General features: G+C 44.7%; 1 protein-coding gene across 1 annotated transcript in view; it reads right to left on the reverse strand.

Moving 5' to 3' along the window:
- Positions 1-20243, reverse strand: part of NOL10 (nucleolar protein 10) — a 112971-nt gene extending 92728 nt beyond the window's left edge. Inside the window, exons 1-7 of the mRNA XM_049784517.1 lie at positions 20070-20243; positions 16258-16303; positions 10946-11044; positions 7603-7680; positions 5653-5690; positions 4016-4152; positions 2817-2882 (exon numbers count right to left, since the gene is read on the reverse strand). Coding sequence (XP_049640474.1) covers positions 2817-2882; positions 4016-4152; positions 5653-5690; positions 7603-7680; positions 10946-11044; positions 16258-16303; positions 20070-20135 — 530 coding nt within the window. The 5' untranslated portion in view covers positions 20136-20243. The remainder of the gene's footprint in view (positions 1-2816; positions 2883-4015; positions 4153-5652; positions 5691-7602; positions 7681-10945; positions 11045-16257; positions 16304-20069) is intronic.
- Between the last annotated feature and the right edge of the window lie 295 nt (positions 20244-20538).

The following is a 20538-nucleotide window of genomic DNA, read 5'->3' on the forward strand; positions in this document are numbered from 1 at the left end:
GCATCAACCTTGGTGGAGAAAGACATTCAATCCTTTATAATTAAATGACCCATTCTATAAGAATATGAAGAAAATGAAGATTCCTTCATCAGCATCCACAAGGAATGCCCTGTGAGGCACTTAGCCACTGAAGGTCCTGCTCCCCAGGTGACCGTCCTGCTGGCCACATTGGCAAATCACCACCATACCCACCCACCCACTCACCCACACTGAACTGCAGTACCAGGAGCATATGACTGAAGATTGGGGCTTTACCCAGTTTCGTGCGAATGAATTTGAAGCCATGCTGGTTGACAGGCAGCTGATGCCAGATGGGCCTGACCCAGGAATGGTCAAGCACACCTTAAACTGGGTCCTCTGGACTCATGGCAAGGCCTGAACTCCCAGAGAGCCTTAGATATGGCCTCCTGCATCCTTTTGCCCTGCCAATTTCTCCTACTCCTTATCCCCCCAAATCATTAATAAAATTTTTTTTTCTTTTTGGTTTTTTGGGTCATATCCAATGACGCTTAAGGGTTACTCCTGCCTATGCACTCAGAAATCCCTCCTGGCTTGGGGGATCATATAGAATGCTGGGGGATCAAACTGTGGTCCATCCTAGGCTAGCGTGGGCAAGGCCTTACCGCTTGTGCCACCGCTCCAGCCTAATTAATAAACTTAAAACCCTTTGGAGTCGGAGAGATAGCACAGCGGCGTTTGCCTTGCAAGCAGCCGATCCAGGACCAAAGGTGGTTGGTTCAAATCCCAGTGTCCCATGTGGTCCCCCAAGTCTGCCAGGAGCGATTTCTGAGCATAGAGCCAGGAGTAACCCCTGAGTGCTGCTGGGTGTAACCCAAAAGCCAAAAAAATAAACTTAAAACCCTCAAAAACCCAAGCCAACTTTGTAGACACATTTATGAGAAGCAATTCCCCTCCCCCCTTATCTCCTATGACCCTGAATAGCCATTGACCCTCTCTGCGCAACAGATAATATCACCAATCAGTTGATGTTAAGTTTAAAAGAATATATAAAACATAGACTCAAGGGACTTACACTTCAACAACCTAAACTTAAAAAGGCCTGTTATACTGGCAGGCCAGGGAGCAGAGATGGTGTTACAGGATACACTCTGAGTACATTGGAGGGAAGTTGACAGTGGTGATGGGAAGGGCCCTAACTCACTGTATATCTGAAATTCAACTATGAAGGATTCTGTAGATCACAACTATTTCAATAAAATAAATATATATAAAGCACTAAATAATACTTGTATATAATAGTTTTACTACTAGTGATTACTCAGTATCATTCTTATGAAAAACTCATTCCTAAAGGTCTTCTCTTTGAATTAAGTATACTCAAGATATTTTTGGGCCCGGAGAAATAGCACAGCGGTGTTTGCCTTGCAAGCAGGCGATCCAGGACCAAAGGTGGTTGGTTTGAATCCCGGTGTCCCATATGGTCCCCGGTGCCTGCCAGGAGCTATTTCTGAGTAGATAGCCAGGAGTAACCCTTGAGCACTGCCGGGTGTGGCCCAAAAACCAAAAAAAAAAAAAAAAAAGATATTTTTACTAGGGGCCGGAGAGATAGCATGGAGGTACGGCATTTGCCTGTCATGCAGAAGGACAGTGGTTCGAATCCCGGCATTTCATATGGTCCCCTGTGCTGCCAGGGGCAATTTCTGAGCATAGAGCCAGGAGTAACCCCTGAGCGCTGCCCTGTATGACCCAAAAAAAAAAAAAAAAAAAGGTATTTTTACTAATACCCAAAAATAAAGTACAGACTACATATATGCTAAAAGAAAAGTAAGAAAATCATAGGCATCTGCTAGCAAAAAACAATGACTGATTTTTTTTTTTTTTTTTTTGGTTTTTGGGTAACACTCGGCAATGCTCAGGGGTTATTCCTGGCTCTATGCTCAGAAATCACTCCCAGCAGGCTCGGGTGACCATATGGGGTGCCGGGATTTGAACCAGCGACCTTCCACATGTAAGGCAAACACCTTACCACTGTGCTATCTCTCCGGCCCAGACTGAGTGATTTTTAAAGACTACCCAAGTTATCTCAAAATCTCTCCACAGAAAAGCCCAAAACACAAAATCATCAATGAACACCTAAAAGAACACTTCAAAAAATACACTTCATTTTTATTCTTTTTTAAAATCTGAGTGTATATTTTTAAATATTTAAATTTTGTTTTGTTTTGTTTTTTTGGGGTCACACCCGCAACACTCAGGGGTTACTCCTGGCTCTATGCTCACAAATCATCCTGGAAGGCTCAGGGGACCATATGGTTTGCCGGGATTCGAACCACTGACCTTCTGCTTGCAAGGCAAATGCCTTACCTCTATGCTATCTCTCCGGCCCAAAAATTTTAAATTTTAAGATAAATCAGGTCCTTCAGTGATTTTTATTTAAGGAAACAATAGGACTTATTTTTTAGACTTGTCGATACTGTTTTATTGTGTTTTGGATTTTTATGTTGAAAATAGTGGCAATTCAACTGACATATCTCTTTTTTTTTTCTTTTTTTTTTTTGGTTTTTGGGCCACACCCGTTTGACGCTCAGGGGTTACTCCTGGCTATGTGCTCAGAAATCTCCCCTGGCTTGGGGGGACCATATGGGACGCCGGGGGATCGAACCGCGGTCCGTTCCTTGGCTAGCGCTTGTAAGGCAGACACCTTACCTCTAGCGCCACCTTCCCGGCCCCAACATATCTCTTTTTAAGTAACCCGGATCTCTGCTTTAACAGTCACACATTTTACACCAGCATGAGCCTCTGGCACCATCTCCTGGTCAGGACAAACACAGCAGCCACACTCCCAGAATACTCACGCAGCATTGGTTTGCAGAGGATTCAGGTAGCGCCCTTGTTCTAAGTTTAGCCTATAAACTTCAGAGCTGCAAAGGAATGAATAAAGTTAAATGTCTAATAAAGTTAATGTCTAGTTTTTTTATTCATGTAAATAATAATTTAGGAGGATCTTTTCACATGTATATAAACACTACTCATAAACGTCTTAAGCTGGGGCTGGAGAGATAGCACAGCAGTGTTTGCCTTGCAAGCAGCAAGGCCCAGGACCTAAGGTGGTTGGTTGGAATCCCAGTGTCCCATATGGTCCCCTGTGCCTGCCAGGAGCTATTTCTGAGCAGATAGCCAGGAGTAACCCTTGAGTGCCGCCGGGTGTGTCTCCAAAACCAAAATAAATAAATAAATAAATAAATAAATAAATAAATAAATAAATAAATAAATAAATGTTTTAAGCTGATACAAAAGTGTATTCTACAGTAAAAAAATTTTCCTTATTTGTAAATTTATTCATGTATAAAAGGAAATGAAATTACTCATATGCTATGAAGATATGTCGTTAAGGAGAATATTACTTAAGATGCTCTAGAAAGGGGTAAAGAAATGAACTTTAGGGACCAGAGTGATAGCACAGCGATAGGGCATTTGCTTTGCACGCAGCTGACCCAGGGCTGACCTCGTTTGGATCCCCAGTGTCCCATATGGTCTCCAAGCCAGGATCAATTTCTGAGTGCATAGCCAGGGGTAACCCCCGCCCCCAAATAATAAACTTTAGGGCCAAAGAGATAGCACAGCGGCAGGGCATCTGCCTTGCGCGAGGCCAACCTAGCATGGGCCCGGGTTCGGTTCTGGGCATCCCATATGGTCTCCCCAGCCTGTCAGTAGTAATTTCTGAGCCCAGAACCAAGAGTAATCCCTGAGTGGCGCCGGGTGTGGACCCAAAATAAAAACAAACAAACAAAATGAACTTTACCATGAATGGTACCTGACATGGTTACTTGTGTCTCTAAACACAGAGCACCACACTAGTGAAGGTCAAGATGAAATAACATACATCAGTCACTTCAGATCTATGACCTGGGAGCAAGTTGAAAGCAAGGATGTGTCTAATTCTTTAAACCCCTGACTTCAATTTCAAGAAGAAATAAAAAATAAATTTAAAATTTCAAGAACAGAAGTCAGCTGGCAGGTGGACAGGAGAAAACACAGTGTGATCAGAACATACCTTGCACCAACAAAATACAAGTCACAGGACGGATAATGGTAAGAGAAATCTCTCCCAAACTTTGGTATTCTGGTTTTGTAATAAAAGCCTGATTGTGAATGGAATTCAATATATCTATCATTGTGTAAGAAGACAATCTGAAAATGAAACAAAAAGAAAGAAATGAGATTGCTTGGGTTCGTAGCCCAGCTATTTCTTCACAGCTGTACACATAGACCTCGCCATTATAGCTAAGAATTGTCATTACAGAGCTGGGGATGTAGCTCTGTAGGGCTGAGTGCATGGCCCAGAGTTTATTCTATAGTGATATAGGTAAGTAAAGCAGGGCTTTCCAGGAGCGGTTTCTGAGCATAGAGCCAGAAGCAACTCCTGAGTACTACCGGGTATAACCCAAAAACGGAAAGGAAAGGAACGGAAAGGAAAGGAAAGGGAAAGGGAAAGGGAAAGGGAAGGAAGGAAAGGAAAGGAAAGGAAAGGAAAGGAAAGGAAAGGAAAGGAAAGGAAAGGAAAGGAAAAGGGAAGGGAAGGAAAGGAAAGGAAAGGAAAGCAAAGGAAAGGAAAAAGGAAAGGAAAAAGGAACGGAAAGGAAAGTCAAGGAAAGGAAAGGAAAGGAAAATGGAAAGGAAAGGAAAGGAAAGGAAAGGAAAGGAAAGGAAAGGAAAGGAAAGGAAAGGAAAGGAAAGGAAAGGAAAGGAAAAAGGAAAGGAAAGAAAAATATTTCACAGTATTTTTAACTACTTGCAGAGTTAAGAAAATTAAGCATACAACACTGCTATTTCACTCTTCACATCTGAATAAGAAAATAAAAGCAAATGGGCAAATAACATTGTAGTCACAAAGACAGCAATTAGAGCCAAGATGTCCCAAAGGGCTGGAGTTTGTGTCCACCGCCACCTGATTCCTGGGCACTGTCAGGAATGGCCCCTGAGCAATATTAATAGTGGGTGTAACTCCAATTTTTTAATTTAAAATAATATAATATAAAAGTATGACTGCTATAGATTCTTTCCAATAAAGTGAAGATTTCAGAAGTGGCATGGAAAAACCCATTTTGAAATCTAGGCTATCCACATCGTTGTTGTTTTAAAAGATACAACATACCTGGGGCCGGAGAGATAGCATGAAGGTAAGGCATTTGCCTTGCATGCAGAAGGATGGTAGTTCAAATCCTGGCATCCTACATGGTCCCCTACCCCCCCCCCCCCCCCCGGTGCCTGCCAGAAGCAATTTCTGAGCATAGAGCCAGGTGTTACTCCTAAGCAATGCTGGGTGTGACCCCCCCAAAAAAAGATACAACATATCACACATGTGACCAACTAACTAGAAACACAGTAACAAAAATAACATTCGAGGCCGGCGCGGTGGCGCTAGCAAGTGCTAGCCAAGGACAGACTGAGGTTCGATCCCCCGGCGTCCCATATGGTCCGCCCAAGCCAGGAGCGACTTCTGAGCACATAGCTAGGAGTAATCCCTGAGCATCACTGGGTGTGGCCCAATAACCAAAAAAGAGAAAATGATATTCACTTTTTGGTTATTTCTAGTTTAACAACGAGATGATAAAAACCACATATCGTAAAAATAAAATCTACTCATTCATCTTCTGGGTACCCCAGACAAACCAATGCCATCAAGCATACCTTTGAGTAGTCATCAGACAGCATTTCAAAGGTGATGACTGGAAGACAAAAAAATGGAAGAAAGAATTATAACTGTCAACCCACAATCTTCATATAAATACAAACTCGATGTAAAGATCTGAATTAACAGAGAAATCTTTTTCCTTTTTTGCTCCTACATAAAACAAGAGCAGAGCTCCATCGTAATGATATCATCATCAAAATAGAAAATTTAAATCTTTATAATCTCTCAATATATAACAAGTAAATTTCCTGTAGAAATGACATATATTAAAAATATAGATCACATGGGGCCGGAACGGTGGCATAAGTGGTAGGGCATTTGCCTTGCATGCTGACCCAGGATAGACCGCAGTTTGATTCCCCGGCATCCTATATGGTCCCCCAAGCCAGGAGCGATTTCTGAGCGCTTAGCCAGGAGTAACCCCTGAGCATCACCAGGTGTGGCCAACCCCCACTTACACACACACACACACACAAATATATATATATATATGTATGTATATATATATATGTGTTTATATATATATATTACAGGAATAACTTTTAAATTTTGCTACAGTTACTCTAAAACTGGGGTCCTCAAACTTTTTAAACAGGGGGCCAGTTCACTGTCCTTCAGACTGTTGGAGGGCCAGGTTATAGTAAAAACAAAAATTATGAACAAATTTCTATGCACACTGCATATATCTTATTTAGAAGTGAAGAAACAAAATAGGAATAAATACAATATGTGGCCCGCGGGCCGTAGTTTGAGGATCATTGCTCTAAAATGTTCAAAATCAACAAAAATAAAGAACATTGAAAAAGTTTCTTCAATCGCTTCTTGGGGCCTGAGAGATAGCATGGAGGTCAGGCAAAGGGACAGTATTCGAATCCCAGCATCCCATATGGTCCCCTGTGCCTGCCAGGGGTGATTTCTGAGCGCCAGGAGTAACCCCTGAGCCTGGCCAGGTGTGACCCAAAAAACAACAACAAAAAAAAAAAAAAAGTATTGCTTCAAAAACAATAGGATTGGAATGATGGCTCAAAGGGCTGGCATGTGGGAGGCTTAGATTTGATCCCCCCAGCAGCTCATGGTCCCCTGAGCACAGCCAGGGGACCCAAAAGCCTTCCCCAAAAACAACAAGATTATCAATTAACTCTTTACTCATTCATAGTACGCATAGTAACAATAGCAAGTCTTTATAGTAACTCATTCAAAGTAATATAGTAACAATTATTAGATGAATCACAGGAGCAACCAACTCCTTCTTCATAGTACTGAAGCTGGAATAAAGCGTGAAGACAGCTACTGTCAGCACCTAGAGTTTGTACTGTTCCCAGGAAGAAAAGGATGAAACTCATTAGAATACATACCCCATTACCTCCTCTTCCCCAGCTCACATACATGTAGGTGCTGAGAGGAACAACTAAGCTGCCCACTGTGTCAGGCAGGGTGCAAGGTAGGGGTGCATGGCCCACCTCTTGCTCCTGCACCTGAGGGGAACCAGCCAGCAGTAACCCACATCACCTCCTGAGACTCGTACCACCCCACTTTGTCTGACAGCACAGGGGTTCCAAGCACAAGAAGGATGAAAGCAGGGGCTGTGGAGTGGCAAATGGAGGAGACACTCAGTCTCCAGAAGCAGAGAGTGGTCCCGGGTCAACAGCCAGCAGAAAACAATGTGCCAATGAGACAACCCTAACAACTCCATGACACCAAAAACTGCATTGAACAGAAGGAGAATTTGGTCCAGCACCTCCAGAGTTAGCCCCACTTGGTACCTTGAGTTCCATCCAAAGCACAGAACACAGCTGAGCCTGCACAAACCCCACCAGAGCTATGAGCTCACACACAGCGCAAGGTCCTGGCTGGAGGAAAACGAACACACAACCCACTCGTATGCTAAAATGCAGAAGAGAAGCCAAAAATCAAAGCCTATAATTATGGATTCACACTTAACTCACCTTCTGAATCTAAACATCTTTCGAACTTCAGGGATAACTGGTAGGTGTCATAACATCGAACTCGAGGTTTATATGTTCCTTAAAAAAAAAAAGATTCATGCACTATAAAACCCAAAAGAGAAACTTTTCATTGTCAATATCCTGCAGATGGATTGAATATACTTTTGTTCAAAGGTAGGGAGGGTGAATAATAACCACATTAATTGAAAACAAATTAACAGAAGGGTTAGGGACTGAAGTGATAGCACAGCAGGGAGGGTAGTTATCTCACATGCAGCCGAACTAGGTTCGATCCCCAGCATCCTATATGGTCCCCCGAGTACCAACAAGAGTAATTCTTGGGAAAAAAAAAAGTAATTCTTGAGTGCAGAGCCAAGAGTAAACCCTGACAAATCCCACCGCTGCCACCAAAAAAAAAAAAAGTAAACCCTGAGAATTACCGAGTGTAGCCCCAAAACAAACAAAAATTAAAATCAAGAAGCAAATAGTACAACGTGGCTCAAAACTAAAAGGAAATAATGAGTACAGACATAGAGGGGGAGTTGGAGAGGCCATGAAGAGAGTGGCAGGCCTGCAAGGAACACTCACAGCAGACAGAACAACGTAGTGCAAGCCCCAAACAGTTAAAGACTAAAATATGACCCCAGCTCTGCAAAAGTCAGGAATGAAAGTGATAACACTTGGTTCAGGAAATGCTCAGAGACCTAAGTTATTTATAAGATAAATAACTTATCTGTGAGAAGTTAGGAGCCTTTTGTGTCTGGGCTACACACTGCTGTACTCCTTGCTCAGTGCTCGGGAGTCACTCTCAGCTGTCCACCAAAAGGAGATCTACATAAATAAACTGAGGTACATTTCTACAAGACAGTAAGAGAGAGTAAGAGAGAACGGGGTCCAGGGAATGGCTCGGTAGAAAAAAACAGCTTCCTTGCAAGTTTGAGGTCCTGAGTATCAAACCTAGTGCCACCCCCACGTACCATGTGCAGCCCTGGGACCACAGGAGAGCATAATCTCTAGAGCACCATGGTCAAGGTGAACAAACACTGCATGGAATATATGTAATCTCAGTAAGTGTCACCACCAGGGGGCGTGTGAGCTCAGATGGTGGTAGTGTGGTTTGCACTTACCTTGCATGTGTGAGGCCAGTGGTTCAAGGCCCATCACCACACAAAGAAACAAAAACTGTGAGATACAGAGGCAGAATGTGAGCACACAGCCCAGGAAGAGGATTGTCACCCAATAGCGCCTGTGTGCAGCGCAACTATAGTGAGAGACCTCCAGGGGGCACCATGGCCAAGCATGTACATGGCCCAGGTAATCATGCCCGCAGCAAAGGGGAGCAGAAGAGAAGAACCCGAGCAGGTTGTAGGCACAGAAATGCAGCTCGAACCCCCAGCAAAGCCCAGAGCGAAGAGGCTCACACAGAAGAACAGAGTTTTGAGGGCATTTGTAGAAAGTTCTGAAATAGCCTTAACTTGTCTTTGGTCTAAAAAGAGGTCATTTGCCAGGTACTATATGAGGCCAAGTTCAATCCACAGTATTGTTTCAAATAATAATTTTATATGTATATATAATTTATATTATTATAAATATATATTAAAATTGAAATACATTACATTTTATGGGTCTGGATTGACAGCTCAGCGATAGGGTATTTGCCTTGCACACAGCCAAGCCGGGACGAACCCGGTATCCCATATGGTCCCCTGAGTCTACCAGGAGCAACTTCTGAGCACAAAGCCAGGAATAACCCCTGAGTGCCACCGAATGTGGCCCCAAAACCAAAATATAATTTACATTTTATGTTTTTATTAAAATATTTTAAATAGGGCCGAAGAGATAGCATGAAGGAAGGGTGTTTGCCTTGCATGCGAAAAGACAATGGTTTGAATCCCGGCATCCCATATGGTCCCCGAGCCTGCCAGGAGCGATTTCTGAGCATAGATAGAGACAGGAGTAACTCCTGAGCGCTGCCGGGTATGACCAAAAATAAAAAATAAAAATAAAATAAAATATTTTAAATATATAAATTGTGTGTATGTATATGTGTATATATATATATATATCTCAGAGCAATGGCTGCCTGTGCATAGAAGGAAGCAGACAATAATGAGGGGCATAAAAGAAAGTTTCTGGGTTAAAAATGCAGAGTGCACAACTGGCCTGGAAGCCACTTAAGATCCAAGAAATCCTGTGGTCTGGCCCTACTAGTTGACAGGACAGACACAACTGTCATCAGCTACCCACAGTCCAGCTGCCTGTCGTATCTGACCTACCCATTATTAACAAATTTCCAATGGCCTTCAGCAGAATGAAAGGTCCCTAACCCTGGCATCAGGGAGTGGTCATACTTCTCCAATAAAACGTATGAAACAGGGGCCGGGAAGGTGGTGCTAGAGGTAAGGTGTCTGCCTTACAAGCGCTAGCCAAGGAACGGACCGCGGTTCGATCCCCCGGCATCCCATATGGTCCCCCTAAGCCAGGGGCGATTTCTGAGCACATAGCCAGGAGTAACCCCTGAGCGTCAAACGGGTGTGGCCCAAAAACCAAAAAAAAAAAAAAAAACCAAAAAAAAAAAAAAAACATATGAAACAAAATACTTGAGAACTGTGTATTTCACTGATGCAAATGTCATGAATACTAAACTTCAGCTACTGGTACAAAGGTTGAGGTAATTCAGGGGTATAAACTGATGACAGTGACTTCTGAAATGCACCAAAAATATACTTGTGGGCTGATAAATGGACAGGATGAAGACAGATCTGGGATAAAGGGACTATAAAAACACCTCCTAGAGGTGGATCTAGATGGTGGACAGATGGACATGTACTGTACCATTTTCTCAATATTTCTGTTTGTTTGAGATTGTTTTATAATAAAATGTTGCCGGAGCAATAGAACAGTGGTAAGCCTTGCCTTGCACACAAACCAACACAGGACGGATGGCAGTTCGAATCATGGCATCCCATATGGTCCCCCAAGCCTGCCAGGGGTGATTTCTGAGCACAGAGCCAGGAGTAACCCCTGAGCGCCACTGGGTGTGACCCTGGCCCCAAAAAAAAGTATAATAAAATGTTAACATTATTAGGGACTGGAGCGACAGTACACCGGTAAGGTGCTTCCTTGCATGTGGCTGACCTGGGTTCAATCCCCATATCCTATATGGTCCCCTAAACATACCTGGGAGTGATCCTTGAGCACAGAACCAGGATTAAGTCCTAAGTACCACTGGGCATGTGAGCCAAAATCCAAAAGATTTTTAAACGTAAAAAAATAAAATAAAACGTTAACATAATTAAAAGACATGACTTATTGTTTACATCGGTTATGAGCAGATACTTACCAGTAGCTAAGATATACTGTCCATCTTTTGAGACTTTGATAGTGGTGGAAACAGTAGGCATTTCAAAATCCTGAATAAGTTCAATTCTCCTGCGGACATCTAGAGAGAGAGAGAAAATGAGCAAGAGGTTAACTGCCTTGTGCTCACTCTGCAGGGTAGAAAGACAAACACACTAACAGCATTAATAGTGCCCCAAGTCTCCAAGACTAGAGGTCTGTGCAAAGGTGACTTCTTAGCATATATATTATTCTTTCTAAGTTAATTTTTTTTGTTTTGGGGCCACACCCAGCATTGATAAGGGGTTACTCCTGGCTCTGCACTCAGAAATTGGCAGACTTGGGGGACCCTATGAGATGCTGGGGATCCAACCTGGGTCAGCTATATGCCAGGCAATCACCCTACCCGCTGTGCTATGGCTCCAGTCCCCTAAACTAATTTTTTAAAGTGACTTCTTTCAATTTTTTTGTTTTTGTATTTTTGGGTCACACCCGGCAGCGCTCAGGGGTTACTCCTGGCTCAGAAATCGTTCCTGGCAGGCTCAGGGGACTATATGGGATGCCAGGATTCAAACCACCGTCCTTCTGCATGCAAGGCAAATGCCTTACCTCCATGTTATCTCTCCACCCCTCCTTTTTTTTTTTTTTTTTTTGGTTTTTGGGTCACACCCGGCAGTGCTCAGAGGTTATTCCTGGCTCCATGCTCAGAAACTGCTTCTGGCAGGCTCTGGGACCATATGGGATGCCGGGATTCGAACCACCGACCCTCTGCATGCAAGGCAAACGCCTTACCTCCATGCTATCTCTCCAGCTCTGACTTCTTTAATATTTCTAAGTGGTATCAATAATCAAACATCTAGTTTACTGCACTTCATCACTGAACTGTCAGATAGTATGCCAATACTTTTTGCAAAAGTGGAGTGCAACTTTCATTGAAAGGTTTGTTAATTATCTCAACTACTACTTCAGAACATTGCAATGACAATGTGGCAATTGATGACAATGCTGTGACAATGAAATGTAGTAAGATGTGTATGAAGGGGGGATAGAACAAATATTAAGTTGCTGTCATTCTCAGTCATACCTAAGACATTAATCTTTAACACTCTGTGGCATAAATAGGAATAAGTTTATGCTATCAAACTAAAATCTAAGTTTCAGTTAAAAAAAATAACAAACACCTAAGTTTCAGGGCTGGGGTGACAGCAAAGCAGGTAGGTCATTTGCCTTGCACACAGCTCACCCAGGTTCGATCCCCAGCATCCCAAATGGTCCCCAGAGCTTGCCAGGAGTAATTTTTGAGTGTAGAGCCAGGAGTAACCCGAGAACTACCAAAAAAAAAAAAAAACACCCAAAAAACAAAAAAAAGCCCCTAAGATTCTATAAGAAAGTCTTCCCAAGTTATTTTCTGCTTTTGCTGGCACCACTTATATGAAGTAAAAAAAAAAGGATCCAAGCTGAAGAAAACAGAGGTCTCTAAGCTTAAAAAAAAAAAAAAAAAAAAAAAAGTTGTACAGACTCATAAAAACTCATTTCTGGAGCCAGAGTGATAATATAGCAGATAAGGAACTTGCCTTGAACATAACCAACCCTGATTTGATCCCTACATGTTCCCACAAAATTATGAGGAGTAGTTCCTGCACTCAAAACAGGGCTAACCCTGAGCACAGCTGTGTGTGGCTCAAAAACTAGTAAGAGCAACAACAACAACAAAAAGCTGGCTACTGCTGCAAAGCAAGAGTGGATTCTTGCTAACTATTACACAATGCCAACTACAAGTCTTATTTATGAGTCTACAATACATAGCTCTTTGTTTAGTGATCACAAATGAGATCTGAACCAATCAAGGAGTGGCCAATGCACACTCAACTGAAAAAGACACACGATGCTTTAGAGATGACTTGGGAGAAATTAGTCAATCAATAATTCTTTCTTTTAAGTGATCTGAGTCTATTTTCTTACACCTAGAATACTGGAACAAAATGAAAGAACGATGTGAAAACAGAATCAGCCAACATTTCTTTTTTTTTGTTTTGTTTTGTTTTTGTTTTTCAGGCCACACCCGTTTGATGCTCAGGGGTTGCTCCTGGCTAAGCGCTCAGAAATTGCCCCTGGCTTGGGGGGACCATATGGGATGCCGGGGGATCAAACCACGGTCCTTCCTTGGCTAGTGCTTGCAAGGCAGACACCTTACCTCTAGCGCCACCTCACCGGCCCCTAGCCAACATTTCTAAAGCAGTCACTTCTACATTCTGTTTTACCTTGTTCCTTTTCTTTTTCACCTTTCTTCCTTTTTGTGGCAGTGCCAGGAATCACACCCAGGGTCTCACAGATGCAAGGCAAGTGCTTTACCACTGCTCAACATCTCTGGCATGAGATCTTGATTTTCTTTTCTTACTCCCTTTTCAGTCCCTCTGTGGGGACCAGGCCCTCTGGCATTGACAAGGCCCACACCTGGAAGATGCCTGCACAGCAGGCCACAGTGCTCAGCGGCATCACATTCCTTGGCTTTGCTACTCTGTGCACATTCTGGCTCTCATGCTCACCAAGGGCCACACTCTTGGCCTCAGTGCTCACATGCCATTTGGGGTCTTCAGTACTTGCAGAAGGTTGCTCACACACCCTTGCCTGCATTGCAGTGACCATCACTCATGGTGCCAGATATCTCAGACAGCTCAGCATCAGACAGCTCAGCACAGCTCAGCACAGGCTAGAGGGGCAGCAGGGCTATGACCATGCCTGGTGCCTGTAAGGATAGTACAGATATCGGCACCCAGCAACTCAGGTGCTTCAGACACAGGGCCTGCTCCTAGCCCAACTGGAATTCTTAGTTTCTAAATTAATTCATCAGGAAGTCTGCTTTTCTGAGATGCTCACCAAAAGGTCATTGCCTCATCTTCAGAAACCCTTTTACTAGCAAGATAAAATCCTTTCATGCATGGCAAGTCAAAACCTTTCATATATGGCCTGTTATAAAGGAGAAAATTTAGTGAAAATCTTTCTCAAATGATATGTCAAAACTGACCTTACATTCCTATCATTCCTGCTGCCATAACTTAAAAGAACTAAAATATTGGGGGGGGGGGAGAGAGAGAGAATAAAGGGGATAAGGCACCTGCCTCATATATGCTCATATATGGTTAAACCCATATGAGTATTGCGTGATCCCCTGAGCACGTCCAGGATGGACCCCTGAGCAGAGAACAAGGAGTTAAGCCCTCAGTAGGCTTACCAAAATGCAAAAAAAAACAAAAAACAAAAACAAACAAACAAACAAGGGGGTGCCAAAAATCTTCTGCAACAGACAAAATATATCAAGTCACTATCATGACAATAATTAGAGAGATAGGTGGAATGCTTGTTCTAAATGTAGCCTGGGGTGGGGTGGTGGAGGTAAATGGGAAACATTGGTTCTGAGAATGTTGCACTGGTAAGGTTGGTATACAGTGATGACTGAAACCCAACTACAAATATTTTTGTAACCATGATGCTTAAATAAAAAACTTTAAAAAAAAAAAAAAAAGATCTTCTGCAACAAACTTATACTACTGCTGTACTGCTTTTCAATATGTCTTGTATATGAGTTCACTCAAAAATAAAATACTCTTTATCTCTATATTTTAAAAACTGACAAGGTAGGGGTTGAAGAGAGGGCTCAGAGCTAACTCAGTGGCTAGAGCACCCGCCTTCTGTGTATGAAGCAGAGTCAACCTTGAGGGCTGCCTGCCTAGACTGAGCAAAACCTGGCAGCTCTGCTCTGCAAGTGATTTCTGAACATAGGGCAGGTAGGCGTGCGTGAGCACCACAACTTAAGGGTGCAGCCCCTGGGCAAGTGCTACAAAGGGAAAAAATTAAATAAAACTGTGGATACCACAGCCAGCAAGCACATGTGTGAGCACAGCTTCAACAGGGAGACCCCAGCAAGCACCGTGGCAGTGATTTGAGTGCCACAACTTCTGGTGTCAGACCCCAGCAAGGCAAAGCACTACAATCAAGTGTTCATCAGAACGGCACAAGATGGGGCCAGGTAGGTGGCGCTGGAGGTAAGGTGTCTGCCTTGCAAGCGCTAGCCAAGGAAGGACTGCGGTTTGATCCCCCGGCGTCCCATATGGTCCCCCCAAGCCAGGGGCGATTTCTGAGCACATAGCCAGGAGTAACCCCTGAGCGTCAAACGGGTGTGGCCCAAAAACCAAAAAAAAAAAAAAGAACGGCACAAGAAAAGGAAAGGCGGAACAAACAAACTGGAACAAATCTTCCTGGAGAAAACCTTTTAACTACTAGGAAAAGATTTGGGGTGTGGGGGCTTCTTTTGGGATACAACCAGTGAGGCTCAGGGCTTAATCTCGGCTCTTTGCTCAGAAATAACTCCCAGCAGACTGGGGAGCCCATACAGGATGCCAGGCATCAAATCCAGGTCAGCCACTATACTACCTCTCTAGCCCCTGGAAAAAGATTTTGATTTGAGGGGCCGGAGTGATAACACGGAGGTAGGGTATTTGCCTTGCATGCAACTGACCCAGAATAGACCTGGGTATGATCCCCAGCATCCCATATGGTTCCCCAAGCCTGCCAGGAGCAATTTTGAGTGCAGAGCCAGGACTAAACCTGAGCAACGTCACGTGTGCCCCAAAAAAAAGAAAAAGAAAAAGAAAAAGAAAAAAGAAAAAATATATATTTGATTTGAAAACAAACATCAGAGGAGAGAAGACAGTCCACTCTGGCCTCTAGCATTCCTCATCTTCCTAGATGTTTTAAGTCTGCTGTGGCCTGGTATAAAGCACCGAAACTACTTTTCATGGTATTTGTGTGGCTGGGAACCTACCCAGTGAAACAGCCTGTGTCCTTGGGGATAAAGAACAGGCTGGCTTACTGCCAGGCACATGCAGCAGTGGGCTTCTCCAAGGAGGCTCTTCCACTGCATGCAGCATCATCTGAGTCAGACCCAGTAAGGAGGTGGGTGACGGAGGATAAGAGAGCCTAAGCCCAGGCCAATGTGCCTGAGAGTCACAATGAGCAACAGAAACCTGGGTCTGTCTGACACACGAGTCTGAGTTTCCTATGATTAGCCACAAAACAATAACATGCTAATCTCTATTTGCTTCTAAGTAGGTAAAATCACACCCTCTCACAAACATATTGACTAGAAAAGAAAAAAAAATTTGAGAAGAAAAAGGGCAAAATGAAAAAAAAAAAAAGAAGAAGAAAAAAAGGGCAAAATGTTCACGTCTACTGCACTGTTGAAACCATCAGAGGTGCCCCACAGCAAAGAGCTATAACTCACAATAACACTGCAACGTGGAAACAAACAGTACTCACCAACATCTTTCTTCTGTAGGGCTCTTTTCTTCCTATCAGAAAGCCACTAGAAGAAAAAGATTTTTATGTGAAGTAAATGTTTTATCAAGGGATTATGAAGAGAGAGAGAGAGAGAGAGAGAGAGAGAGAGAGAGAGAAAGAGAGTGAGAGAGAGAGAGAAAGAGAGAGAAAGAGAGTGAGAGAGAGAGAAGAGAGAGAGAAGAATTCAATCAAGTAGGGGCCAGAGAGATAGCATGGAGGTAGGGCATTTGCCTTTAATGCAGGACGGTGGTTTGAATCTCGGCATCCCCCGAGCCTGCCAGGAGCAAGAGCCAGGTATAACCCCTGAGTGCTGCCGAGTGTGACCCAAAAACCAAAAACCAAAAAAAAAAAAACTTCAATCAAGTAAAAACTTCATGCAGGAACCAACCCAGGATCTCACACATTCATGGCAATTAGTTTATTGCTGAGCCACATCCAAACATTTTTAGTTAAGGGCACAGAAATATGGCTTCAAACCTTACCTACCAAAAGCAAAATAGGGGGGGTAAGGGGGGTGCGGGGGGGGGGGCTAGAATGATAGTACAGTAGGTAGAGCATTTGCCTAGCATATAGCCAACCCAAACTTGATCCCCAGCATCCCATTTGGTCCCCTAAGCCCTGCCAGGGGTGATCCCTGAGTGCAGAACCAGGAATAGACCTTGAGCACAGCCAGATAAGCCCCCCCCCAAAAAAAAAAGCAGAAAAAAAAACTTTTGATCCTTTTTTCACTGTCTTTCCCCACCTCACCTCCTTAATGTGTCCCTCAAGTCTCCCCTTTAGTTATCAGTGACATCATGTACCCAGCTGCTTAGATCCCAAACTGAAGAGTTTCCTCTGGACGTCCTCAATTCCTGCACTTGCACATCTCCCGACCACCATCCAATCCATTAGCAAGTCTATAAGCCTTCCTCCCAAATGCCTCCTAAAACCCACCAAGTCCTTACATCTCATTTGAGTTGCATGAAGAATGCACTGCCTTTTTTTTTTTCCTTTGGTTCTTGGGTCACACCCAGCAGCATTCAGGGGTTACTCCTGGCTCTAGACTCAGAAATCGCCCCTGCCAGGCTCAGGGGACCATATGGGATTCCGGAATTTGAACCACTGTCCTTCTGCATGCAAGGAAAACGCCCTACCTCCATACTATCTATCTGACCCCGGCACCCTGATTTCTTTTTTTCTTGGGGGGGGCCACACCCATTTGACGCTCAGGGGTTACTCCTGGCTATGCGCTCAGAAGTCGCTCCTGGCTTGGGGGATCATATGGGACGCCGGGGGATCAAACCACAGTCCGTCCTAGGCTAGCGCAGGCAAGGCAGGCACCTTACCTCTAGCGCCACCGCCCGGCCCCGCACCCTGATTTCTTACCCTGTCTCTCCAGCATCCTCAGGCCCAAGACTTGGCCTCACTAGCCAAACACAGCTACCCTCTCTGTTTCTTCTTTTCCTGACATGTCAAGTGCAGCACTGCCACAAGAACTCCTCTGGCACAACTTCATTTGCTAGCTCCTCTGGATCAGACATGACTCTGCTCACACAGAAAGGCTCTCTATGAAGACTTTATCCAATCATTTTCCTTTTACACCCCATCTCCAATGACTCCCTTCAAGTCACTACTCACTCATCAAAGCTCTTCTTGGGACTTAAAGGTCTCTTAAAGTGATCACTTCTTCTACTTCCCCCCAATATGGCACCTTATCTCACACTGCCACCGCTACAATCCCTTCTCAACAAAGACATGGAATGAATGAATAAAACTGAGCAATATTATATTGTGGGAAAAGATGCTGGGAGAGTAACTAATTAACCGAGATTCTCAGAAAGGAGAAATGCAGACATTTGATCTGAAGCTTTCAAAAGCAAGCACACAAAAGAGCAGTTTTCCTTTTAACTTTGCTGGTTTACAGGGACAGGACTCGACTGGAAGCAGGATTCGGTGAGGGATGCTGCTCAAAGGGCTGATGTGGCTGCTTCAATAGGAGGAGAACTGGGTTTGAGAACTCTGTACAACTTCACATACAGAGCTGGGAATAGCCCAAAAGCTAATAAATTTGTTTAGGCAGCATGGGGTTATTTTGTTTATTTGGTTTTGATTTGGGGACTACACCTGACTGTGTGATCTGGAATTACACCTTGCTGTGTTCAGGAATCTCTCCTGGCAGGCTCCCAGGACTTATATGGGGTGCTTGGGATCCAACCCTGATCAGTCATGTAGAAGACAAGCACCTTGCCTGCTGTACTGTTATTTCAGCTCCCAAGCAGTATATATTAAAAAACACTTTCTAGGGGCCGGGCGGTGGCGCTAAAGGTAAGGTGCCTGCCTTGCCTGCGCTAGCCTTGGATGGACCGCGGTTCGATTCCCCCGGTGTCCCATATGGTCCCCTCGCCAGGAGCGACTTCTGAGCGCATAGCCAGGAGTAACCCCTGAGCGTCACCGGGTGTGGCCCAAAAACCAAAAAAAAAAAAAAAAAAAAAAAAAAAAACTTTCTAACAAGTAGTCCCTTAAAAGAAATGTGCTTAACCAATGTCTCATCTTTCTGGAAGTGTTCAATCAGGGTGGCACTTCTAAGAAATAAGAGGCAAGCTTCACAGTCTACAGAAGTGGTCCTTTGGATAAGGTGCCCTCCTTACGCTGGATCTCAGTCATCCATTTCTAACACAAGCAAAGTGCAGAAAAGCCACAGGTATTCTAAGAGCATTCCAACTCTGATGTCCAAACACCAGGGCATATAGTTAGTTCAGCACTGCTGAAAACTCCTGTAGATGACACGTCTGTATCACTCTTGCTCATGCTGTTAAACTGGCCCAGGACAAGAATTCCAACAGCGGATATACAGACATGAAAATAAAAATAAAGTTGTCGGGGCTGGAGAGATAGCATGGAGGTAGGGCGTTTGTCTTGCAAGCAGAAGGATGGTGGTTCAATCCTGGCATTCCATATGGTCCCCTGAGCCTCCCAGGAGCGATTTCTTTTGTTTGTTTTTGGATCACACCAGGCAGCGCTCAGGGGTTAACTCCTGGCTCTATGCTCAGAAATCACACCTGGCAGGCTCAGGGGACCATATGGAATGCCAGGATTCGAACCACCATCCTTCTGCTTGCAAGGCAAACGCCCTACCTCAATGCTATCTCTCCGGCCCCTCAGGAGCGATGTCTGAGCGTAGAGCCAGGAGGAATCCCTGAGCGCTGCTGGGTTTGCCGGAACGATAGCACAGAGGTAGGGTATTATTTGTCCTGCATGCAACCGACTCGGGTTCGATCCCAGCATCCCATCACATGGTCCCCCAGCCCTGCCAGGCGTGATTTCTGAGTGCAGAGGCAGGAGTAAAACCTGAGCTTCTCCAGGTGTGACCCCCCCCCCAAAAAAAGAAGAAAAAAAAGTCAATTAAGTTGTCTGATCAATCAGTGCACACTCCAGTGCTCAATGCTAGAACTTCCACAGAATTTCTGAGGAGGGGCTCGCGGTGCATGCACCATTCAGCCCGCACCCCGTTGCTGCTGCTGCACCTCCCACAGTCTGGATGAAGGCCACCCCCATCCATTCAAAAAACAGAGGCCAGGACCGGAGAGTTAGCATGCAGGTAGGGCATTTGCCTTGCATGCAGAAGGATGGTAGTTCGAATTCCGACATCCCATATGGTCCTCGAGCCTGCCAGGAGTGATTCCTGAGCGTAGAACCTGGAGGAACCCTTGAGCGTCCCAGGTATGACCCTCCCCCCAAAAAAACCAAGAGGCCAGAAGAGGGGTGGCTCCCTACGAGGATGGGATCAGACTCTGATCTCTGAGGTGACTCACCTCAGGAAGGGACTTGCCGCAGCTGAGACTGTAAATCTTCACCTCGTTGAGGCTGGAGACCTGCATAGCGGCGACTAAGAAGGGGGACCCTCCCCTAGCCCGCGCAGAACCCCGAACCCAAGGTGGCCACGAGCATCAGGAGCTCCCAGCCCCGTGCGCACCGGCGCGGGATGATGACGTACTTCCGCGCGCCGGAAGTAGCTGTCCCCTACCGGAAGTGCCCGCGCCCCTACCGGAAGTGGAGACTCGTCTATGAGGAGGGGCCGGGACCACTCTGAGTCTTCTGGACATCATTAGGGACTGGAAGGACCCTCCATTGCCCGGGCCGCGGAGTCCTGGTTCTCGGCGCGGACTGTCTTGACTAGAGACCCGTTCGAACTCGTTGCACTTCTATTTGGCTCTCCTTCCTTCCGTGCAGTCGTCCTTTGGAAGTGCATGTTCTTTTGGTGGAGTGAGGGCACAGCGGTAG

The sequence above is a fragment of the Suncus etruscus genome, chromosome 12 (genome assembly GCF_024139225.1).
Source record: "Suncus etruscus isolate mSunEtr1 chromosome 12, mSunEtr1.pri.cur, whole genome shotgun sequence".
In the NCBI taxonomy this organism is placed as follows: Eukaryota; Metazoa; Chordata; class Mammalia; order Eulipotyphla; family Soricidae; genus Suncus; species Suncus etruscus.